This window comes from Aspergillus tubingensis (assembly GCF_013340325.1).
Source record: "Aspergillus tubingensis WU-2223L DNA, scaffold_5, whole genome shotgun sequence".
In the NCBI taxonomy this organism is placed as follows: Eukaryota; Fungi; Ascomycota; class Eurotiomycetes; order Eurotiales; family Aspergillaceae; genus Aspergillus; species Aspergillus tubingensis.
In genome coordinates, this window is record NW_023336279.1 from 236,682 (window position 1) to 260,857 (window position 24,176).

Consider the following 24,176-nt stretch of genomic DNA (forward strand, 5'->3'; position numbering starts at 1 on the left):
TGAGCGGCTTAGAAGGGTGGAACCGAGTATTTGTATCCAGTTTCTGTATATAACGTCTCACCTTGTCACTTCTTGCGATCTTTGTGGCTGATTTCGCCGGGGGTATACGGTGGCTCACATTCTCGCTTCACAGTAAAACTCAAGATTTGGGGATTAGTATAACCTCCTACCTTCATCTGGATCCTTTTGTCTGCCCCTACCAGCTAGTGCAACGCTTTATATAGACTCGGAGGCATGCAAAACTAAGGCTACAGCTACTAGCTTGATATTAAAGTATTTGGAATATATTAGGGACAATTGGCCAGCCAATTTCCTAAGGTACTAAGTAACATTGCGCCTAACCCCGGCAGGCCTAGATGTACATCGTGCAACAAATTCCACCATAGCTTCTCTGCCACTCGGCTTGACCGGAATCTCTGTATGCAGAGCTCCGAGAACATGCTTCCGAGAAATATCCAGGCCAAAGCGTTTTCCTTCTTGTTCAAGGTCATCTGCCGCATGTGGCGGGATTACCTCGTCTTTCTCGGCAGACAATATTAGGACTGGTGGCAATACAGCTTTGTCACCATCGCTATCCGTACATTGATCATCTATGTTCTTGAGATCGTCTCTCCACCGCGCCATCCGCTCCATAGCCAGGATACTATCCCAATGGCTCCGCAAAAACGGCCACAAATATCGATACGGCAACCATTTCTGAGGATAGAGGCTGATCAACATATCCTTGACACTGGATGAAGGTGCCTCGAGGATAACACCAGCAATAGAAGCTGGCGCTTGAGAATCTGCAGTGTGCGACCGAGGAAGATAAGTAGCGAGACCGGTAGTTGCGATCGCTGTTCCCAAACTATGGCCCCACAGAATGACCTGCAGATCTGTGTCCGGGGCAGCATATGTCTCCGTAACCCAATCAAGAAAGGCCTGAGTGTCGAGCTCAATACCTTGCTGAGTAGGACGGCCAGATGATATCCAGAAACCACGATATGAGAGAGCAACCACCATGTAGTCTTTCTCCTCAGATGCTGAAGCAGAAGATTTTGGAGAGGCGTGAATTGCGCGCAGGAACTGCGATAGAAGGGGCAATCTCATGGGGGTCGAGCCGCCGTTGCCTTGGAAGTAGCAAATCACCACTAATTTCTTCTTACAGTGATTTCTCGACTCCTGAATGCTTCCAGGCGAGGTGGCCTTGACGGGAATGCGGCCTTCGCATATTGCTAGTTTGGTACCATCGCGACTCCGGATATGGTGTGTTTGCCAGCGCACTGGCTTACATTGTCCCTCGTAGTCGGAGACCGTTTCAGATCGTGCAAATGGTGGCAGCCAGGTGAGATAGAGAAGCTTCTCTTGCATGACTACAATCCAGAAGCATTTCCAAGTCCATAGAGAAAGAAGCAGTCCCGTGAAGATGACGGGAGGAATCAGGATTGGTGGTATAGATTCGGTAAAAAGGGTACGTAATTGAGGACAGCTACTTGAGTGTAGAAGTTGGTACATATGATGGTAGGGTGTAGGTCGTCTTCGTGTTGCCCGAACAACAGTGTAGACATTTTGGGACGGGATGTGACTCTGGAACCACACCGATTGGGGTCGCGGGCTCCTAGCTTCTCTGATAATAGATGGCGGTCCGACAAGACTGGGAGGTACGCGTTGAGCGCACCGCCACATGCGTCTGGTCGGAAACAAAGGTTGAGTTGGATGCGACATAGGAAAAGAGAAATAGCGTCGGGGAAGACAGAAACAATGGAAGAGTCAAGAGGAAGATTGGATTTGAGACGGGGCAAGTTGTGCATTGACATAGATGACTCAGCATTACACAAGACAGGCTTGGTTATATTCATATTTGGCACCCTACAATGGTTGATTTCTACGCTCCTGTGCTTGGTCTCTACTGTCCTAAAATTTATATATCGAGAAAGCAATAGAGGGGTCATTTTATTTGTATCCTAGGCTTTGTCAAGCACCCGACTGGTGGAGTTCCAGTATGATGGAAACCGATTCAATCAAATTTGGCACAGTCTCAAGCTGCATAACGAAAGAAAAGCAAAGGGATAGAGAGACTCGTTCCTAGTTATACTAGACAGGACTGACAACCTTGATAGGATGCATCATACGTCCTTGAGCGAGCTTATAAAGCATCTTTAGCCAAATGATGCGCAATTGCTCTCGTCTTCTGAACGAAATGTCTGCAGCAGTAGCCTTTTTCCGGGGGTTCATTTCACAAGAGGTCTTATCTAGGGAGTCCTCCTCCGTGGAATCCTCATCCTCAAAGTTTTCTAAATTAAGAACTTTCTTCCGGGAAGAAGCCTGGGGGGACGGCCTCTTCTAAAAAAAAACACTCTCCGCATGTCCTCTTCCGGGAAAAATCCTCTAGGGGCCTCTCCTGGGATGTCCCTGTCGCGGCAGCCTTCCGGGTCCAATTGTGGCACAGATAGACCCCGAACGTATCCAACAGTAAGACGCACCATCACCCACCAAAGCTGGAATTCAGTCTTAAATTCGCCAAACTTCCAGAGGCTATATTCTGGAAAAGAGTACAAGGCGTCCCAGAACCGCCCTTGGTCTCCACAGAGTTCGATGTCCCGGTGGTACTCTAGAAGCCATTCGTTGACTTCAGCTGACACCCATGTCTCGACAAGACGGGCAGGATGGAGGATCATAGCCCCAGGAAGTGACTTGGGGTATCTTCCACAGGTGTATTTTTCACCTTCCTTGTCACAGATACACTCAGTAGCATTGACCTTGTCATTATCGCGACACGCCCGACGATGCTCCTCGCACGCGAAGGGCAGCCGTTCATCACTTGCCAAGAGATAGTCTAGATCATCGGGCTCAGGGGGGCTAACAGGTATGCTAGAAAGCCTAGACAGCCACTTTTCCCTTTTGTATAGACTGATATGTCCGATTGCAGGGTGTTTATTCCCATCCTGGGATCTCTCAATGTGGTATAGGTCATTTGGCTTGGGGACCCTGAACCGGAAGCTGGGCTACGAATAACAGCAGGCATCTTCGTCTTTACATTGACGTGACAGCCCTGCTGCCTCTAGGACCCCTCGCGCCTTTTTAAGATAATCTCCATCGATGGCAAAATTGATGGTCTTATGTCCGATTAGTATCTATATCTTCAAGGGGTCGAGCGTAACTTACCTCAATTTCACCACGGATTCCGAGAACTCGAGTGATGGATGCCGGCATACTCAAGTCTTCGAATTCATGTTCCGTTTGATCAGATAATTGTCAGTTAAATTCAAAAAAAGACCGGTTCACTCATTAATAGATGCGATGCGTTCTTGAATTATGTGTCAAGAATTATGACGTCAAAATGGCACAGCAGTGCGGATACTGCGGGTATGGCGGGAGGGACCCGATTAGCAGGTGCCTTGTTTATCGGGTGTCTCTCGCATTTTGGCTGGTGGGGAGGAAAGGAAAGAAAGCGGGGAAGACGTCGATCATCCGTTGGACCGTGGAGCAGCATTCCTTTACAAGCAGCCACATACCACCTTCATCGGGGAATTATTTATACACATAATCCTTCAACTTGGATTAATGTCTTCTGGAAGCCAGCTTAAAGTATTGAATGCGCGTTCACCCATCACCGGCATTATGGATCGAAGGCCAACATTTCAATCAACCTACCCATGGACAAAAGCACCAGTGATAGCACAAGCTCCCATGCTCAACATCGCCGGCCCAGAGCTAGCTACCGCCGTATCCGCAGCTGGGGGGATAGGATTCATTGCTGGTGGAAATGATGTGTCGAACCTGGACAGCAAATTCCAGAAAGCCGAACAGCTCGTGAAAGAGTATAAGGCAGCGGAAGGCTCTCCCGACCAGAACCGTCTCCAGCTATATGACGGCCCAAACTTACCAGTCGGTGTCGGGTTCCTGAGCTGGGGAGCCGATCTCAAGATGGCATTGCCACTTATTGTCCGATATCGTCCATGTGCTGTATGGCTGTTTGCGCCACCCAACAGTGCTGCAGATCAGGTCCCTTGGGTGGAAGGGATCCGAACCCAAACTGGCGGCAGTGTGACTATTTGGGTACAGGTGGGAAGCGTGGAGGATGCAATTGACGCTGTGGCCAAGCTGCAGCCTGACGTGCTCGTCGTGCAGGGCAGTGATGGCGGGGGTCACGGATTGCAGCACTCTGCTAGTATCGTGTCTTTGGTTCCAGAAATCATTGATCATCTGGATGACAAGCCTCCCGTCAATGCGAATGGTTCATTGAAACCAAGGATTGTTGCAGCAGGTGGTCTGGTAGATGGTCGAGGAGTGGCAGCCGCTCTTACCTTAGGTGCTGAGGCGGTAGTGATGGGGACTCGGTTCCTGGCCTCTCTTGAAGTTCCCATACCGAAAGGATACCAGCAAGCTATCATCGAAGCTAGTGATGGAGGGATCCATACAGTTCGCTCCGCTGTCTATGACCGGGTACGTGGGTTCCTGTATTGGCCATCCAAATATTCACCTCGGGGGATTGTGAATCAAACACACACAGACTTTGTGGCAGGTAAGGTGACTGAGCAGCAAAACTACGACCTGTACCAAAAGGCTTTGAAGAAGGGAAACCCAGGTTATGGACCTAATGGGCGACTAGCTACGTTTGCAGGCACTGCGGTTGGCTTGGTGAAAGATATTTTACCGGCGGGGGAGATAGTTCGGAGGACTAGGAATGAGACGGAATCTATTTTGAAGACAGATAGGCTTGCAAAGCTGTAGAATATACTATTACATACAAACTTCTGGGTAATAACACCATCTTCGGGCCATTGTAAAAGGACGGGCCGCTACATATAATGCCAATATCGCGGAACCAATGCTGGCTTGACCGTTAACCTAAATTTTCAGAAGAATACTATACTTAGAACCCCCCGATCAGAATAAACTTGTTTGGTACGACAACCGCATGAAGAATGTGCGAAATTAAGGGCCTACAGAATTCAGCATTGGCGCATATCACCTCTAATATGTACGTTGTCATTCTGATTTACAGAGGGTGATATTCAAGACTGATTAGTAATCCTATACTCATCTTCTTCTATTGGCGAATTAATGATGCCTTGCCAAGCAATAAGATGGAAGATAAGCATTAAATTGAAATAGCCCGCCAAGAAAGCCAAGGGCAGTTCATTGCGCAAGCGTTTCCTTAGCTTTACCGCTGCTGTTGAGAAGAAATGTCTAGACTAGACCATTGGTCATCTTATTTTTATTGCGACGTGCATACTAATATTCAGCGCCCACCGACCCCTGACTGTCTGCAACCTGCATAGCCGATAAAAAATTCGCTAGAGGAAAGGTAAAAAATGCGCTCGGACACTTGATCGGGTCAATAAAGGTGGAGACTTGCGGAACAAGGGCACAGACCAACGGAAGTGCCTAAGGGCAATTCTGGTCGGACATGGGCTGGTAAGATGCCTTCCAGCTGCGAGACAACTCCTCAGTTCAGCCATCGGAGCGACCGTAAACTAATGCACCTGCAAAAATCAGAAATTGTGCTTTGTTTCTGTGTGCCGCGTACACCTGCAGCCAATATGCTTGGTGCAGCGCTGGGTGGCGGGCCGTTTCTTGCTAGAGCACCCACTAATGTGAAGCTAAGTTCACTCCCAGGATGTTGATAAGGTGAGGGGAACTCGGCCACCTTAATTTTCCTGCGCCGTATTTTTTGATCATTTTTCTTCCGATCTCGCTGTTATTTTTCCTTCTTAGTGCTCCCATCTGTATTTTGCCTGGCTCCAGGCTCCCCTAAGGGTCAGGATGGTCTTCGCACACAACACGCGGCAGGATGCTACCAAAGATCCCGTCGTTGCTGGCTCGCACACCCTAGAAGCCGATGCATCCAGTCAGGAGGATGACATCAAAGGCACACGCTACGACGTGACAGAAATGGATCGGATGGGTAAGACCCAGCAATTCAAGGTAAATATTCGGCGCCCAGGTAATCGCACCCGACTAATGTATAGGATCGCAGCGCAACATCCAGTCTTTTGCAGCCCTCAGTTTTTCGGCCGTATTGCAGTCTACGTGGGAGTACATTATGCTGTAAGGCGACCGGTAATCTCTCACTCCGCTTAGAATTTAAGTGTTAGCAGGTCGGACTATGAAGGGTTACAAGATGGCGGGTTGGCAGGGATGTTGTGGACCTACGTCTGGAGTGCCATCGGATTTGGCTTCATCATTGTCTCTATATCTGAGATGGCCTCGATGTAAGTTGCCCCGTCTATACATACCATTTAAGTAGCTCATTGTTTAGGGCGCCTACGTCTGGAGGCCAGTACCACTGGGTCTCCGAGTTTGCATCCCCACGCTACCAGAAATTCCTCAGCTACTTAACCGGCTGGATGTCTGTCCTGGCATGGCAGGCAGGAACCGCATCGGGCTCATTCCTGACTGGAACCATCATCCAGGGCCTGATTAGCGTTCGTGACCCCGACTACGACCCCACTGGATGGCAAGGCACATTGTTTGTGTTTGCGATGATCCTCATTGCGTTGTTTTTCAACATATATGGTGCGGCATTCATGGCCCGTATGCAAAATGTGCTTTTGGCAACTCACGTTTTTTGCTGGTTGGTCGTGGTGGTGACACTTTGGGTTCTGGCTCCACTACAGCCCGCCGAAGCAGTGTTCACAAAGTTCGAGAACTTCGGTGGATGGTCATCTATGGGTCTTACTGTGATGGTTGGCCAGCTTGCCGCGATTTATGGCTGTCTAAGTAGGTATTCTCGCAACTAGTTCAAAGATTAGAACTGACTGGTACAGGCTGCGACGCAACGGCCCACATGTCGGAGGAGATCAAAGATGCAGGCCGATACGTGCCCATCGCCATAACCTGGTCTTACTTCGCGAACGCCATTCTAGCACTAGTTGTCCTTATCACGATGCTCTTTGCAACGCCATCCGTGGAAGACTCACTCAACGACGACACCGGCTTCCCCTTCATTTACGTCTTCAAACAAGCCACCAACACAGCAGGCGTCAATGGCCTAACAGCCATCATTCTCATTCCCGTGATCATAAGCAACATCCTCTTCAACGCCTCGACGGCACGACAGACCTTCTCCTTCGCTCGCGACCGTGGACTCCCATTCTCCAACTGGATCGCCAAAGTCGATGAAAAGCGCAAACTACCAGTTAACTCCATCATCCTCAGCTGCATCATCAGCGCCCTACTGGCCCTGAGTAATATCGGCTCCGAGACTGCCTTCAACGCCATCGTCTCCCTCAACGTAGCGGCTCTCATGTTCTCCTACTCTATCTCAATGAGTTGTCTGATATGGAGAAAGCTTTTCCACCCGCATACGCTGCCCCCTGCGCGTTGGGGGCTGGGACGATATGGACTGACGGTTAACATTATCGGCTGGTTATATGTACTTTTTGCGCTATTCTGGTCGTTTTGGCCTGAGTCGACACCTGTCACGACCGAGACGTTTAATTGGAGTGTGGTGATCTTCGTGGCGGTGTTTTTGGTGAGTCTTGTTATGTATGTGGTTCAGGGAAGACATCAATATGATGGGCCGGTGACGGAGGTGAAGAGATGTGGGGATTTATAGATGTCTAAAATTTACATAGAGGTGGCGCAAAATTGTTTACTAAAGAGTATAATACAATGGTCCGTGGAAAAATACAAAGAGACACATCAAAGTATTAAGCGGGCATGAAATACAATTTAGCGGCAGAGCTCGCATTTTAAACGATATACTTTCCTCGAATAACATCCTAGAGCACATGTGTCGAGCGCTGTGCACACTTGGACAAACAATTGTCAGATCAGAATCTGTTCGCAGTCATATGAGATAAGTAAACACTATCCTTTTCAGATCCCTTACATCAAAACGAAGAGAACCAAGATAAATAGATAGCCTATGCACTTTAGGCTACCTCAAAAGAATTCTGGTTCCAGCCATACCGCCGCCCCGGGCGTCTCCCGATGATGAGAAGACGATATCCCTCAATATGAGACTTATGGGGCCGGTGCAAAGTGATCGCTTTCTGGGCAGCATATTCCTGAGGCGGGGAGAAAGTGTAGACGGAACCGAATCTTGGGATCACGGAGAATCCGAGGTCAACCATAGCAGCTTTGAAATCTGACCAGGGAATCGACCCTCTGGAATCGGATCTGGAGAAAATGGTCGAGAAAACTTCAAAGGTGCTAGGCACGACCTTCAAGATCGGGGCTTCAGGGGCATCGTCCTTCTCCGGAGCCTCGGTAGTCGGGGTAATGTTATAGATAGAGGAATGTGCCGGTCGGGTCTTGACTTTTTGACGTCGCTCTGCAATCTGTAGCTCGGAACTTGAGGATTCGGGAATAGACAGACCAGGCGCAACGGCAGCAGCGGATTGCTCTTTATCTCTTTGTTGTTCATATTGGTTATGGATTTCAAACAGACAGCTTTCGTTGAGATCCTGATACAGGAAGCCTATGTCCGCCCCAGTCTTATCAATGACGAGTTGGCCTAAATTAGCGAGAGCGCCTTGGGCCATTCCTGGTTGGCGTAGGTTGTCAATTGGGATTGCATAGCCGGACAGGTCAATCTCCCTTCTCAAAGGTTCGAGCTCAGCGTCCAGATTTCCAAATTTTGACAGGTACATTTGCCCCTTTTTGGTTATCGCGGGCGGCAGTGCCAAAGAAGCAGAAACAGACTGAGCAAAGGCAGCAGTTACCGCCAGATCACTGAAAGCATCATACTCAAGCTCGGTTGTCTTTTCCATTTCGACCGGTTCGGTTCTTTGGAGGCCATGAAGCTTCTTGACCCAGTCCACTGCCTTTGTATTCGAAGGACATCACATTGGCTAGTTCCTACAGTAGGAGGATTTTGTACGCTCGATCGGTTGGCCTTTCCATGAGGCTCTGTAGAAGATGGTAGATGAACCCCAAATTAGCAGCCCCAGCCACTACATTGTAGACTGCTTCAACAACGCAGATGAAGATGTACTTATCAGTCGTCAGAGGCAGCATCCGTCCACGATCGTCAGGTACAAGCTCGAGATGACTGAAAAACCAGATATTTACCACATGGACTAGGAATTCTGGCTCAGTTCGGCAAAGGTAAAGATAATCTTCAAGTGCAGTCTTTTGATCCCAAGCGCGAGCGGCCAAATCGAAGGATGCACTCGAGTCTTCAAAGCAGTGTAGTTGGGAAGACCAAGGGTAGCTAGCTGGCCTCAGTCCTTCTGAAAGGCTAGAGCACTAATGCCTTTCAAGAACCTACTAGTATATCTGTGGGACTTGCAAGGCATAAAGTATTGTCCATTCGGATGTGGAACGAGAGGACGTACGTCCAAATTGGTGGCATTTTCGGGAAGCTAGCAAATCCTAACCCGTGCTACCAGCACAATATTACGAAACCGGAAATCATCTAGCGAAGACTCAGTTGGTTTAGTAAATATATACATCACTTGGCCAATCTGACCGTTGACGCGACTAACTTCGGCACATATTATTCTGTTCTCCTCTACTGTCGCTAGCTATTTCCAAAAAGTCATTCTCAAAGGGCGGCCTAAATGATGCAATACGGATGCTTACCAAATAGGCCTCATGCATCGAGCCAGCATGGTACTAGACGCCAGGAGCGCCAAGCCTTGCATCGATCAAAGCCTGCACTCGATTGATTCGGGAAGTGCTACTTTTCAGGTGGACCAATATTTGCAGATCCAAAGTGTCCGCCCTAATACAGCAAATCTATGACGAGGGCATGTCTTGAGAGGAAATTGCCGCCCCCCCCGCGCCTAAATGGTCCTTAAAAAACAGAGACCTTGGACTAGTCCAAGGACATTTCTTTTAGAAGGCGCCGCGAAAAGCCAAAAACAGGGTTAGATAATTCTGGTAGAAAAGCGATGATTAAATTAGTGCCATGCGAACTTCCACCCCTACTGGTCGGTAGAGAAGCTATCCTCCAGACTCTCATTTTTCATTTCGTGGTGAAATTGAAATACAACACGCTGGCATCATCTTGGTTTAGAGACCACCGAGCACCAGCAATAGTGTTGTCTTCTACCGAAGACAATCGACCACGGGGCAGTCACCATAGATCATGGCAGCAGAGCTAATACCTCGGTAGGTTATTTCGGCCAACTTCAGTCATACATTAGTAGCTCCAACATTATGATGCCGAGAAGCGAACACGATTCTATACGAAAGACCTACAAACATGTTTCCCCATCCAGGGAGATGCTTCTTTTTCCCACCCACTAACGAGTACTTATCCACAGATGTACGGGAACGAAAAGCTTTGCAGATGGGTAGCAATGCTGCTGCCTTTGAATCCGAAGGATGGCCAGTTGCCAACAAATGGGCCTCCCATTTGCCAAAGATAAATTCGGGGCTTACGGCTGGAAGAAGGTCGAAGACATTCTGTACTTCTGCTGGATCCATGGGGGCTATGCGCTTGGCAAGGAATGAGAGATTTTACCTGTGGGCCTGTTGATCGCGCTCATTGGGCTCATTTTTGATGTATTTTATAGATCGAGATAATGAAATGAGATCTTACGCCTTTGTCATAGTAGTCCTCTACTTGGCTAGATAGGGAATAGCAGAGAGTGTATTCTCCTGAAGTATACGAACTGCGTGCAGGGCAAGTGTCAATGAAGCTAAGAAACCTTCCCTAAAATGATCAGCGTAAAGAAAGTGAGAGGCCTTCTATATACTACTAGAAGAATTGTCCATCATGCCCCACGCTGATCTTGTGTCTGAAGACGAATGGTGTACAGTATATGCCTCGCAATCGGGCAGTAGATGCATACATACTGTTTAATCGAGAAATGTGGCCCTCGGCAGCTCTCGCTATTGGTCAGGAAGAAATTGCCGATTGGACTGCATATCAGGAATGCCAGCATAATATAGTGCCCAATGAGAGTAGCGATCGGTATTTTGCCTGAGTGCACATATTTGATGTGGAGACCTGAAGGTCATGCGCACAATGATTTACCCCAAACGGGAAAAGGCTGCATCATTCACTGATCAAAGCTGCAGATGGCTACCCTGAACGTTCATTGATGATACTTGGTTTGTTCTCCAGTTGTTACATCATCACGGGCACTACTACTACTTTTTTAGGGTAATGATGTGAAGATTCATTTCAGCAACTGTCAACAAACAGGAACAATCTACAAGTTCAATAGGCTGTCGGCATTCAGGGCTCCACTGATAAAGATAAGGATCTTTTCCCACATGAAAGACCACCATCTGCATATGAGCCTTCGCGTAGATGGCTAACTATCGTCTAGAACTTGTCTTTACGAAGTTAATCCGCCAATCTAACTTTTACTAAGATATGCAGAAACTGACGAAGACGGAAATCACACAAATATCTGTTTTCTTGTTATTTCATTAGGTGCTATACGTGTATTAGTATTGGGCAGGCGGTAGGGGTAGAAGGTATATAAAGAGCTTCTATTGATGCCCTTGCCTGGTGCCATGTAGCACAATAAGGATTATCCCGTTAGCGGTTGTTTTGCACAAATTCAATTGGCACAATGCAGTCCCACCTTACATCCAACTCGTCTACGCTTAGCCTCCTCTCCTCAAACCTCTTCGAGCATCATTATGAGGATGGTCCTCGTATCGAAGAGCTAGAACGATCATATCACCGAGCCAGAGCAATCGGTCAACTACATGGTCAGTATATTGCATGGCCGTAACAGTAGATCTAACAACACCAGGCGTGACCCTCGAGGATTGCCTTCATATGACCCCCAAGTTCTGGGCCGTCCACAAAGATGGAATTATTGTTCGAGATGCCGTTGCCCACATATTGATAACGATTCAACTTAATCTGGTGGCCGGTACAGTGGCACCTTTTGCCCTCAAGAGACCCGATCTCCATCCGCTGATGAAAGAGATATTGAACTTTGATATCTCGTAAGTACTCTCTCATGAGAAAATTTTGCAAAACCATTGACACTGAATAGTGCACCATTCATGCTAAATGAAGTCGGCCATGGCTGCGATTCCCGGAATCTGGAGACCACGGCAACACTGCAGCGTGATGGCAGCTTCATCCTCAATACGCCTACACCTGAGGCAGTAAAGTACTAGTGACACAAAATCCATACCCAACCTTACAAAATGCTAATAATATACAGGTTCATGCCACCATCAATGCCAATAAAGGGCATTCGGCGAGTAGCCATTGTGTGTGCACGGTTGATAGTGGATGAAGAGGACCGTGGTATTCGGACCTTTGTCGTCCCGATAAACAATGGAACGGAGATGAACAAGGGTGTTCATTCATGGTAAGTATTGGTATTATCTCATGTAACACACTATGACTTAAAGAACCCGACCCAGGCTTCTCCCACCAATCAATGGAGGAAGGGTGCTCGACCATAGCTTGACCTCTTTTGACAATGTCCATCTTCCAGCAAATGCAATGTTGGGTGAACTCGCGATGCCTGCCGACATGCGCGCCCAGTATCTATCAGCCATACACCGTCTGGGCACCGGGGCCCTTGCTCTAAGCTTGTGGATCATTCCCTTTCTGAAATGTGCCGCATATTGCGTCGGCAAATACAGCCAACGCCGGACTGTCCAAGCAGGTGTGCACGGGGAACGCGTCCCTATTATTTCGTTCAGAACACAGCAGCTCCCAATCTTGCACTCCCTTGCACAGATCGCAGTCATGGAACCGTTTAGCGACTGGCTTACACACCTGTACAGCACAGACAACTCACTTCACCCTGGAGCAAAACATGGACTTGGGGTCATCATCAAGGCGGTATTCTTACAGAATGGGCAATGGAGTCTAGCAAACCTTATTGAGAGAAGTGGTGCACAGGGAGTGTACCCGCATAACCAGATGGCCACGTTTGAGGTGAGTTGAATGATTACTACACATCAAGTCTGAATGATTACTCACGATGTAGGTTTTGACCCGGGCTACCGGTATCGCAGAAGGAGAGGTTTTGGTTCTCTCAATCCGTGCGTATTCCTAATTCTTAATTCGCAGCAATTGAAACATCTCCCTGACATCTGATAGGCCTCGCCACTGAGCTTCTTCTTGGTCGATATGCCATCCCCGGCCCCACAAAGCCGAACTCTATACTTGCACAGCATGAGAAGGGCATTGTTTCCGACCTGAAGAAAAAGCTGAAGAAGATCGGCAACCATCGCGGTGACGAATACAGCAAGCAAGTACTTCCCCATCTTCGGCCTATGGTCATAGCGATCGGACAACGCATGGCGTATGAGGCTGCAGTTGACGCATCCGTTGACCCTGATTTGCTGGCTCTATACGAGGCGGGAGCTATGAAATCAGATCCTGCCTGGTTCTCAGAGCATCTCGGGATTAGTAGGGATGCCCAGTTCCAGAAGGAGTGTGACGCAGTGGATGCGGTTTATCGCCGTCTGGACGAGCATCTGGATAACTTGCAGATTGAGCCCTACATCACGGCTCCAATCCTGTCCGCTGACCGATGGATGGGAATCATCAAGGCGGTCCCGGAGTTTACAGGAAATGGAGAGATGAGCTTCCCAGGTGCTCAGGAGTTCCAATCTAAGCTTTAGAGTGTGTCAGTTTGACTTTGAGGATGATGCAATTAAACACTTGACCACGCTTCTGCTTTGGGGAATGGACTTGCAGGCCTCGTGAAAACGCCCTTTTCGCAATAGCTTGAATCTAGTACAAGTTGCTCCAATTTCCTTGGAAGTCAGGTAATAAACCCAATTGCACCAGTCCAGTGGTAGCGTTTCCGGGATCATATGCCGTTAGCCGACCCTCCAAGACTTGATGATCGACAGTAGAATACGAGGCGTGTTTTCCATGTATGGAAGGATCTGGAATTTCTCGAATTATATTTGAGATAACAATCACTACTCCGTACATCTTTGCGTGTATTGCAGAAACCCATTGGATATCCATACACCAATGTAACTTTTCTTCACCCGGTTTGCATCACGGATCTCGAAATTGGTACCACCTTTCTCACTTCAGCCATCCGTAAATATGGTCGATCGGTTCCTCTAATGGACATAATGGGTAAGGCTAAAGGCACGTAGGAGGCCAATTCGCGGGATGTGGGGGCATGAGCACAATTCTTCAGCATGTCCTTGTTTCTTGGCACGGCATGGACACATTACAGTTTAGTATTGATTCATGCATCTTGCATATTAGTTGGCATAGCAATCAAAGTACTCAGATCAAAAAAGATGTGTCCACAGACTATAGTAACCTGGCACATGGCATTCTCATCTTACGGTAGGAGGATACAAACACAGCCCCAAAATTCTATCCCGCTTAGTATTAACGCTCACCAGTCAAAGTGCATTACCTAGCATAGATGGTTGCCTAGAAGTAAAGTAGGTACTTACACCGCTAACATTACTAAGCTCCGATATATTGCCCTAGACCAGCTGGCATTTTCTGCTCGTTAAAGTGGTAATTCAAAAATAGCCATCATTACTGCAATTGATAACCTTACCAGCAAGAGGCTCGACGGAAGGGCGCCGCGCGGGGCCGATAGAGCCTCGGAGATGGTCCGTTCCCCATAATGAGGGGTAAGACTGACAGCTAGTCTAAGACTAGCAGACACCCGCTGATATCTCCATACAAGTTGCGATAAAGAAAGCTATAACTCAGTCTCTATTACCATTGCCTGTTCATATTTACCTACTCACTTCTTCAATTGTTTCTTCAAAATGCTTCGACTAGACGGCAAAGTCGCGCTTATCACCGGCCTCGGCCAGACCACCGACGAGGGCTGGGGCATCGGCGCCGCCATCGCCATGAAGCTCTCCCAACAAGGCGCGATCATCTTCGGCGGCAACCGCTCATTATCCAGTGCCGAGCGAACCAAGGCTCGAATTGAGAAAGAGGGCGGAAAATGCGAAGTCCAAGAAACAAACGTTACTGATTCCACCTCCGTCAAGGCCCTCGTGGATAGCTGCATGCAACGCCACGGGCGCATCGACATTCTAATCAACAACGTGGGGAAATCCGAACCAGGTGGTCCCGCCGAAATGAGCGAAGAAACATGGGATCATCAAGTCGACCTGAATCTGAAAAGCGTTTATCTCACGAGTCATTACGTGCTTCCTATCATGGAGAAGCAGGAGACGGGCGGCACAGTAATCAATGTGTCAAGTATTGCCGGGCTGCGGTATATCGGGAAGCCGCAGGTTGCATATTCGGCTACGAAAGCAGCTATTATGCAGTTTACAAAGGCCACTGCGGTGATATATGCAGGGAAGGGAGTGAGGTTGAATACAGTTGTTCCGGGGCTGATTTATACGCCGTATACTCGGGAGCTTGCGAAGCGGTATGCGCCGGGCGGTGATGAGGCGGCATATATGAAGACGCGCGATGAGCAGGTGCCAATGGGGCGCATGGGGGATGCTTGGGATGTGGCTAATGCTACGGTATTTCTGGCTTCGGATGAGGCACGGTATATCACTGGGCAGGAGTTGGTGGTGGATGGTGGTATTACTTCTTCTACAGGGAGAGTGTAAATAGATATTATCCTCCATGTTCTCTATGTTTTTGATGTGGCAGGCTACTACAGCCCACGCTGCATGCTGTATCTGTACGGGTTACTATCTCGTGTCGTTTTAGAAAAACATATATCCCTATACATAGTATACTTGATCAAACATAAGATTTACACTCTAGATGTAATGATTTCCCCATTGGACCTGCCCAGTCCCGTCTGTTGTACGCTGTAGTCAAACTGAATACAAAGCGGCATGTCCCCGCAAGCTACGGAAGACATCCGCTGATGGTTGAATAGCCGCGGGTCAGGTTCACCTAATCTAATTTACACGAGCACGAGCATCCATAGCTAAATACCTTCGTTGTTCTCTTTATAACTTCAAATATTCTTGTAAGAACTTATCTCTGTATGTATTATTTTCACATTCAGTCTCTACCATAGACTCTTTCCACAATGACTCTCGTCCACATCGGTATGTCCACACAACTATTACAGAGTCTATGATCTTCAACTAAACCACTACCAACCAGTCCTCTTTAAATTCCGTCCCGAAGTCACCGAGGAGCACAAGCAACGCTTCGTGACAGAATTAAAAAAGCTCAAGAACCTACCCTGTGTGAAATCCGGACGCCTCCTTGTGGGCGGTCCCAGTGTGACCGACCCCATAGACCGCAGCAAGGGATTTCAAATCGCTCTAGTAAGCTATCATGAGAACCTGGCTGCACTAGCAGAATACCAGGCTAGTAAGGAGCATCATGAGTAAGTGAATGGATAATATCGCCCTCTGGTCAAGATTGCCGGGGCTAACTTTGATTATGGCAGCGTGACATCGACATATATGTTTCCGTACAAGGAGGACCTGGTGAGATTTGACTTTGAGGTTGACGAGGAGGATGAGTATATGTGTGATTTTCCTGCGTCGGGCTAAGGATGAATGTTTTTGCAATTTAATAGAGGAGTTAGTTATATATCTTGACAGAGCATGGGTGTAAGTTATGGAGACACAACTTGGATGATAATACTAGAGCCATTAGTTGTCAACGCCTACAAAAGAAGACATCTCTGATATAACGCTCGCAATAATGTCTTTTAGAAAAAGCTTACTTTAAGGAGTGTAAATTCTCATTTTCAGAAGCCGAGTCTACTGATCGATCAGGGAGACATATTGTCGCCTGATATATAAGGCACTCAATATAGTCACATGACATAGTGACGGAGGCAATCCGTTTGACGGTCGGGAACTCCCCGCGCCACCCACATTGCCGTTTGCCGGTAGCGTTGAGAAAGCAAGAGATGGAGCAACTTCTTCACCCATCAGCTTGCATCGGTTCACCAATCAGGTCAATCACAATATAGCAATTACATATCACCTGTTGAACTAGCTGTACCCCAGATTTACAGACTGCCAGGAAGGAGGATCACGTGGCAAAGTGAGAAAGACCCGGCAACAACACCCCAGTCCAGTCATCCAGTGATAGAGCATCTGTTATCCCAGATCAGACCTTTTGTCCCCACTCGGATGTTTATATGCCAACATGGACTCGCCGCGTCGAAACCGGAATAGAGCGGCATGTAGGCGATGCCAACGAAGAAAGATCCGCGTGAGTAGCCAGATCATTCGCTTGTTGATTCGCGCTCACGGTGTTACGCTTCGCAGTGTGATGGGAATGAGCCATCATGTAGTTCCTGCCTGAAGGCAGGGGTATCATGTGTGAATGATGGAAAACAGGAGGTCACGCGGAGATACATCTCGAACATGGAGAATCGGATCCGATGGCTCGAGTCGATTGTCAAGGAAAACTGCGCCAATGTGGATTTAGGACTTGAACCTCGCAATAACGACCCAGAGAACGCAGTAGATCATGATAGCACGATACTCTCTGTCGATATACAGCATGAAGATGATCCGACCACTAATGTGCACCAATCCTCTCGGGAGTTTCGAAGAGAGGCTCCAGCCGTTGCACGCAATGAAGAGAATACTTTCGATTCACTGTCCAACCAGCATCCACAACCTCATGTGCAGGGAAACAATTCTGGGCATCAACCGGCGCATGAGATTGGACTGGTGTCATTGTCCTCTGGTGAAGGTCCTCGATACATTGGGCCATCCAGCGGGTACTTCTTTGCGAACCGTATATTCTCCAGCGCTGGGCGGCGACCTAAAGCCAGAGGCGTGAAAAAGGCCACGGCAGAGTCAACTAGTCTTTCAACTGAACTACTGAGTAACCTTACCCTGCTGCCTACTCGAAAAGAAAGCGCCATGGAACTGTCACGGAAATACTTCCGAACGGTACATCTTATCTACCCGTTCCTGCATGAGCCAACCCACATGTCTGTGATTGAGCGGGTATATGCATCCCACACCGAGAACCCCCTGGACTTGTTTCAGGTTTACATGGTGCTATCCATCTCAGCCCTGTATTTATCTCGTGAATGTAAGGTGCATCTTCCCGTGGAGGGATACTATGCGTCAGCCATGAAGTATGTCGAGCAGGTCTGCTCATATGGCTCGGTAACTGCTCTGCAATGCATGCTACTTCTTATGGTTTATGCGTTGCATAACCCCTCTACTAATGTCAACATATGGAACCTCAACTATCAGTGTCTTGCTAGTGTGATAGATCTAGGGTTACAACGCGACGTCCGCACATCTCCTTCTCTAGGAATATCATTGCTTGATCAGGAGATACGGACCCGTATCTTTTGGGTGGTATATACGCTCGATAGAGCTATTTGTACCATGATGGGGCGTCCAATAGGTATCAGAGATGAGGCTTGTGAGATGAGGGTAAGATCAATTTTTTACAGCGCATGAGGAGATATTAATCAGGTCATAGTTTCCGCTGGACATACCAGACACGGGCCTTGTCAATCCTGACCCCAACCGCAACGAACCACAGGAGTCACCGTCACACATGTCGCATTCGATTCATCTCTTCAAATTAGCCAAGATGAACTCAGAGATAAAATATGTCATGCACAGCATTCAACGTGACGTACCGAGCTATGCCTATCCCCCGGTGCGGGATATCTTCATGTGGCAGCGTGATATGATAAAATCACTCAAAGATTGGAGATCGACAATCCCGCAAGAATCAACTAGTGGAGGAGATGTGATGATCAAGCTTTGTAAGACCAGATATCACGAAACAATGGTATTACTCCTGCGACCAAGCCCGGCAATTCCGAACCCGTCGGAGGAGATGCTCGATCTTTGCTTCCACCAGGCTGTCGATCTTCTGCAAACGTTTGGCGATATATACAGAACAGGAAGCCTGCTGTACAGCCGACTCCTTGTTCACTCTGTATTCCTTGGGGCGCTTGTATTACTCTACTGTATCTGGAAACTACCGAGAACTACGACGAAGGTGCGCGTCGATGAACTCATGTCGAGTCTCACCATGGCACAGAACATACTTAGTAGCATCGGGGAGCACTGGAGCGAGGCTACTCGGGCGCGGGATTGCATTGACGATCTATCCCGTGTGACAATAGAACGGCTTCTGAGAACCCAATCGACTATCGGATTGCACACTGAAGCCGATAGAACGCAGTCACGATCTGGAGGCATGCAGAGCTCATCATCTGCGCACAACCATCAATTGGCAGAATATAATGGCATTCCCGAGGGGTACGGCAACTCTGATCAAATCCCCGGAGCATTAGCTCTTCCTCAGGAATACCCCCCGGAAGATACTTCCTACCACTTCAATCTGTTTGATGATCTCCTGCAGGGCGACTTTCAAGGCTGGAGCGGAATGCCCGACATTGATGGGCTGATGTGGGAGGTCTTCAACAGCTCACCACAGTGAAGAAAGCAAAAGATGCAGAAGCATTTTCAGGCATGCGGTAAGAAGCCTACTCATCAGGGGCTTACAACATCCCAACGAAAACGTTCCGGAGAATATTTCCTGTGACCTAAAGTCAGGGAAAACAGACCCATCAATTATGAGGTGCATTCTCGAACCCTTAATTGAGTCATACATCCAATCGGGGACCATCCGTCACGCTTCGGAAGTGCCCCGTGTGGGGCGACGGCCAACCCCGATAAACTCCGAAACAAGCTCCCCTCATAAAAGCATCGCATCCTCATCCTCAACATCAACCTCAAACCCAATAACAACAGAACCTCCCTAATCATTCTTAATTAAATAAAACTCACAGTCACCAAAATGTCTGACCCCCAACACCAAATCCGCCACATCAACCCCACCCACCTGGAAACATTCATCCAGTCTATCCTGACGAAAAACGGCGTCTCCACCGACCACGCCAAGATCGTATCATCATGCCTCGTGCAAGCCGATCTCCGCGGCGTAGACACGCACGGCTCCAACCGCATCCCCTCATACATGCAACGGATCCGCGAAAATGTCCTCTCGCCCAGCGCCACCCCCACTCTCACTGAGAAAACCCCCGTTGTCGCACAAGTAGACGGCCATAACGCTTTCGGGTTCGTCTCCGCACATATGGGCATGCAACGCGCCATCGAGATGGCCAAAGTATACGGCATCGGTCTCGTATCCATCAAGCACTCGAACCACTTCGGCATGTCCGCATGGATAGTCCAGCAGGCCCTGGACGCAGGAATGATGTCCCTCGTATTCACGAATTCCTCGCCCGCCCTGCCCGTCTGGGGCGGTAGATCCAAGCTCATGGGCGTGTCTCCGATCGCGTGCGGTGCTCCGGCTGGATCGACTCCGCCGTTCATTCTGGACATGGCGCCGTCAATCGCCGCCCGGGGCAAGATCTACAAGGCGCTTCGCCGTGGGGAGAAAATCCCCACTGATTGGGCGCTTGATGGCGAGGGGAATATGACGGATGATCCGGCCAAGGCGCTTCAAGGTGTGATGCTTCCCATGGGAGGGCCTAAGGGGTCTGCGCTGGCGATTATGATGGATGTGTTTTCGGGAGTGTTGTCCGGGTCTGCGTTTGCCGGGGGTGTGACGGGGCCGTATGATCCGTCCAAGCCGGCGGATGTGGGTCATTTCTTGGTGGCCATCAAGCCGGATTTATTTATGGATTTAGAGGAGTTTAAGGAGAGGATGGATTATTTGTATCAAAAGGTTGTGGAGAGTGATAAGATGGCTGGGGTGGAGAGGATTTATTATCCTGGGGAGATTGAGCAGATTACCAGGGAGATGAGATTGAAGGAGGGTATTCCGTTTACGGAGGCGGAGATTAAGGCGTTGAATAGGGAGGCGGAGATGGTTGGGGCGGATAAGTTGAGGGTTGATTGATTTCGTCTCTGCATAGTCGATCTGGGTTATTGGTTTCTGCCTTTACCAGTAGAAGAGCAACGGATGTCCGACATGAACGGCAGCCGTGTGCGGCACACAGGAAACCGCAGAATCTTCATCTCCCAAAGTACAGTGTCATATTGTATTTGTAATATTTGAGTTGAACATTGCTTTGGACATAACGGACACACAAACTAGCAGGAGATGAATAAGGATACAAACGAAAAGCACAGCGAAACAAACCAGTGGAATATCAGTATATTATCATAGTAACTTCTTCACCTGCGCGAATTGAACCACTCCTGGTCCGCGACATGCCCTGTGAGGATGTCTATTTAGGCAGCGAAGAAGTGAACGACAGAGCACCCTTCCAACCTGAGAACTCAGCGTTGGTGAATGGGCCGGATCACACAATTAGTGGAACCGTTCTTCTCGATGTCCCTTGCAAAATTTAGAACATTTGTGTTATGAGAAGACGGTGGGCTTCTGTAAACCCTCTGTGCAGGTTCCTGGACATTTCGGAATCCCTGTTCGTGAGAGACCTGCCCACGAAGGGGCTGTACCGATCCCCCACTGCCGTCACCGTATCTGTGCCGGAGTCTGTCGGGCTTTGGTCGCAACGGACCCGGAGGGACAGTCTTGTGGGATCCTCCTGGGATGCTGTTGCTTTTCCCTGAAGGTGCTGACGCAGTGGTGCTGGAGAAGGTGGTGCTACTCGTAGGTGATTCAACAACCGGTTCGGCAAGCCTGTTGTCCGGCATAGGCGTTGATGTATGGTGGCCATTTGTCCTGTTAGAAGCAGTCGACTCAAAGCTTGCATCCGTACCGTCCCCATAGCTCTGTTCTGGTTCAACATTGGTACCCTTGCGAAGCGACATCTTACCCACCAAGCTCGAAAATTTGTCTTGGGTTTGGCTGATGAAGTTGGGCTTTTCAAACTTGGGTCGCTGCCAGAAGCTGTCATTAGTTTCCTTGGTATCCTCGATCGTTGCTGTTTCATTGACAGGAGAATCGGCTTGCTTGTCGCCGCGTTTGCTGATGATACTACCAAATCTGCCTCCGAACCGAGTCATTTGGGAAGCAAATTTTATTTCATCTTTATTGGTGAATTCTCCAACACCCTCTAGAACGTCTCCCGCCACATCCAAAGTCTCACCGATGAAACCGGCAGCTTTTCGGCACTCCGCAGACTTGCTAGTGACAGTAGCACGCAAAGTCGCCCATTCTCGCTTAGTCTCAGCGGTTGAGCTTCTTTTCTCTTGCTGTAAGATTGTTTCCGAAAGGTCTTGGAGTGCAGTCGCGAGTTTGTTGTGAGACTCTTCGAGGCTGCGAAGCTGTACGACTGTCCGGCCCACTTCGTCCTCGTTGCGTGTCACTGGCTCTTTCAAGCGGTTGAGGAGCGAAAAGCGCTGATCGACCCCTTCAAGTGTAGCCTGCACCCTCGAAATATTCTCTTGCTGACTGCACAAGGTATCATCTACTACAACCTTCAGCTCATCGATTGACGCTTCCACAAACCGACGGACTTCCTCCTCGGTGATACCGATCCGAGTCTTCTGAACATCGGCGACAGGAACCAGCTTCAAAAACTCGACGGCGGTAAGTGCAGCAGCCATAGCAGCATAGCCATGCCATTCGTCGTTTTTATGTGAATCTGCATAATCACAGATGCCGCGGATGACAATGGCATCGATGCTCGTCAATGCCGCCGACTCCATGTCAAAACAGATCGTACCAAGCTTACTCGCATCACGGTCGCGAATCTTTGCATTCTTGATGACTTGGTCACCCGAAGCTATTGGCCCAGAATGCACCACAAGACGGTTACCCGGAAGGCGCTCTTCCCGGGCGACAATGCGGTCAGGAAGACCAGGCTCGTTCCTCTTGCAATCGCAAACATCACTATGGATATAGTCGGATGCATAGAGGCGGTCCACCATCGTGCTCCGGGGCTGAAACCTGTCTCTGAGAGTGATGCGCAGAGCACGAACTTTGTCGTCAACAATTTTTTCCATGTCTATATCCATGAGTGTGCGCATCTTCAGATGATTTACACGACAAAGCAGGATGTTGGGAGGGCGAGAAACATGGCCAGTGTGCTCAAAGCCTTCAGTCGTATCCTTGCCAAACCTGGTTGGTTTGACCATTGTGCCGACAACCACGTCACCCAGGCGCACGTCATTACCAGCTCGTGGAGAGCCCCCAGCAATGCCAACCATCAACGCAAATCGGAGAGTTGGAAAGGTGCTTCGCATGTTTGTTACGACAGTCGCAGCTGACGCCAGTCCATAGGACTCCGCGGGTAGACAGACAACCACCACATAGTGATTTCCAATGCGACCCCGCGTGTATTCATTGTAATCTCCTCCAGCCTGCACATCTCCGGGGTGGGCCTCGAACTTCTCATCCAGTACTTCCAGCGCAGCAAGGTACTCGATGAAGATGGCACATATCCATCCCACTGTGAAGTCGCACGAAGGCGGGGCCTTTCTCAGAGATGAAACTGAGTCTGTCGCGAAAGGGTGATTTTTGGAAGACATAGTCAAGGCTGTAGCGAAGACTGCACAAGGAGAGGAATAGCCGACTGGTCGAAGAAGTGTATTACACAAGACTGGGAATCGAAGAGCGATTCTATGGCAAGCTTGTAACTATTTGGAAATTAATGATGGTCAACCAAAAGCTGAATGTAATCTGGACGAAGACCCACTCACCTTTGGTCCCAGGCTACCCCTTGGTTCAAGTACAGATGCGTTGTGTTTCCATATCCACCCAGGGATTATGAAGGGCTTTTACACCCGGGGACGCTTTAAGCGGCCCCCTAAATACTCTGGCCTTCAGCCTTGCGCACGATAGACCATTCGAAACCTGCTACCGTGCTGTGCATACCACTAATGCCACTAATGCAGACCTGCATGGAAAGCAGTGGACGTGATTCGAGCCCCTAGAGACGCTAAGCTCAAGGGGAAATGATGGCGTCCTATGGCGACCGTCCCGTAATCACGAGAAATGAACTCCAAAGTCTGGGTGTGCCTAGTAACGAATCAAAGAGCAATGTTTGCTTTTTCCTGGGCAGGGACACCCCATGCCTAGGGGCCATCCTGTAAGCAGCCTCGCTGGTGTCTAGCCTCGTCTATCAGCAAGCAAATAGTTCTCAGGTGGGCATCTGGTGTCTTTGAGGTTCCAATCACTTCGAAGCCTGTCGGTTAAATCGGCTGGCACAAGTCGATGTTGTCGTTTCTCGTTAGGCTCTGCAGGCTGCGAGTGAAATGAATGAGGAACCAAATCTTACTGGGTAGAGGGGTAGACTGTACATGATTGCCAGTTTACCACGTTCTTATCTTCTGGGGTGGGTGGTATTGGCTTAGAAGTCTGAGGTTGGACCATTAATTAGCTGGTATAGGCTGTATAGCCTGGTCTTCTCATATGGAAGGGTGTGGTCCATGAGTAGTTGCCCGATTCCCGCCTAACACCGAACCTCCGACGTCCAGAGGCTCGAGCCACATTAGTCAGTCTCTCG

At 48.9% G+C, this 24,176-nt stretch overlaps 10 protein-coding genes across 10 annotated transcripts; 7 read left to right on the forward strand and 3 right to left on the reverse strand.

The window, feature by feature from the left end:
* Nucleotides 1-321: 321 nt before the first annotated feature.
* Nucleotides 322-1,350, reverse strand: AtWU_03436 (alpha/beta hydrolase; the record flags this gene model as incomplete). The annotated part of the gene is made up of 1 exon (XM_035498548.1): nucleotides 322-1,350. One exon carries the CDS (start codon nucleotides 1,348-1,350, stop codon nucleotides 322-324), a length of 1,029 nt encoding a protein of 342 aa, XP_035354441.1.
* A 2,319-nt stretch (nucleotides 1,351-3,669) lies between these two features.
* Nucleotides 3,670-4,713, forward strand: AtWU_03437 (nitronate monooxygenase; the record flags this gene model as incomplete). Its single annotated transcript, XM_035498549.1, has 1 exon — nucleotides 3,670-4,713. The coding sequence occupies one exon, from the start codon at nucleotides 3,670-3,672 to the stop codon at nucleotides 4,711-4,713; it is 1,044 nt and encodes a 347-aa protein (XP_035354442.1).
* A 1,035-nt stretch (nucleotides 4,714-5,748) lies between these two features.
* Nucleotides 5,749-7,543, forward strand: AtWU_03438 (GABA permease; the record flags this gene model as incomplete). The annotated part of the gene is made up of 5 exons (XM_035498550.1): nucleotides 5,749-5,910; nucleotides 5,963-6,033; nucleotides 6,084-6,197; nucleotides 6,245-6,705; nucleotides 6,753-7,543. The coding sequence occupies 5 exons, from the start codon at nucleotides 5,749-5,751 to the stop codon at nucleotides 7,541-7,543; spliced, it is 1,599 nt and encodes a 532-aa protein (XP_035354443.1).
* A 319-nt stretch (nucleotides 7,544-7,862) lies between these two features.
* AtWU_03439 (uncharacterized protein) lies at nucleotides 7,863-8,702 on the reverse strand (the record flags this gene model as incomplete). The annotated part of the gene is made up of 1 exon (XM_035498551.1): nucleotides 7,863-8,702. The coding sequence occupies one exon, from the start codon at nucleotides 8,700-8,702 to the stop codon at nucleotides 7,863-7,865; it is 840 nt and encodes a 279-aa protein (XP_035354444.1).
* Nucleotides 8,703-11,465: 2,763 nt separating this feature from the next.
* On the forward strand, nucleotides 11,466-13,494 carry AtWU_03440 (acyl-CoA oxidase; the record flags this gene model as incomplete). The annotated part of the gene is made up of 7 exons (XM_035498552.1): nucleotides 11,466-11,607; nucleotides 11,652-11,850; nucleotides 11,901-12,020; nucleotides 12,075-12,224; nucleotides 12,280-12,802; nucleotides 12,855-12,909; nucleotides 12,968-13,494. The coding sequence occupies 7 exons, from the start codon at nucleotides 11,466-11,468 to the stop codon at nucleotides 13,492-13,494; spliced, it is 1,716 nt and encodes a 571-aa protein (XP_035354445.1).
* Nucleotides 13,495-14,625: 1,131 nt separating this feature from the next.
* Nucleotides 14,626-15,435, forward strand: AtWU_03441 (SDR family NAD(P)-dependent oxidoreductase; the record flags this gene model as incomplete). The annotated part of the gene is made up of 1 exon (XM_035498553.1): nucleotides 14,626-15,435. The coding sequence occupies one exon, from the start codon at nucleotides 14,626-14,628 to the stop codon at nucleotides 15,433-15,435; it is 810 nt and encodes a 269-aa protein (XP_035354446.1).
* Nucleotides 15,436-15,869: 434 nt separating this feature from the next.
* AtWU_03442 (Dabb family protein) lies at nucleotides 15,870-16,344 on the forward strand (the record flags this gene model as incomplete). Its single annotated transcript, XM_035498554.1, has 3 exons — nucleotides 15,870-15,888; nucleotides 15,947-16,175; nucleotides 16,239-16,344. The coding sequence occupies 3 exons, from the start codon at nucleotides 15,870-15,872 to the stop codon at nucleotides 16,342-16,344; spliced, it is 354 nt and encodes a 117-aa protein (XP_035354447.1).
* Nucleotides 16,345-16,951: 607 nt separating this feature from the next.
* Nucleotides 16,952-19,231, forward strand: AtWU_03443 (transcription factor domain-containing protein; the record flags this gene model as incomplete). Its single annotated transcript, XM_035498555.1, has 3 exons — nucleotides 16,952-17,017; nucleotides 17,074-18,207; nucleotides 18,257-19,231. 3 exons carry the CDS (start codon nucleotides 16,952-16,954, stop codon nucleotides 19,229-19,231), a joined length of 2,175 nt encoding a protein of 724 aa, XP_035354448.1.
* Nucleotides 19,232-19,591: 360 nt separating this feature from the next.
* On the forward strand, nucleotides 19,592-20,659 carry AtWU_03444 (Ldh family oxidoreductase; the record flags this gene model as incomplete). The annotated part of the gene is made up of 1 exon (XM_035498556.1): nucleotides 19,592-20,659. One exon carries the CDS (start codon nucleotides 19,592-19,594, stop codon nucleotides 20,657-20,659), a length of 1,068 nt encoding a protein of 355 aa, XP_035354449.1.
* Nucleotides 20,660-21,042: 383 nt separating this feature from the next.
* AtWU_03445 (purine and uridine phosphorylase) lies at nucleotides 21,043-23,199 on the reverse strand (the record flags this gene model as incomplete). The annotated part of the gene is made up of 1 exon (XM_035498557.1): nucleotides 21,043-23,199. One exon carries the CDS (start codon nucleotides 23,197-23,199, stop codon nucleotides 21,043-21,045), a length of 2,157 nt encoding a protein of 718 aa, XP_035354450.1.
* Nucleotides 23,200-24,176: the final 977 nt, after the last annotated feature.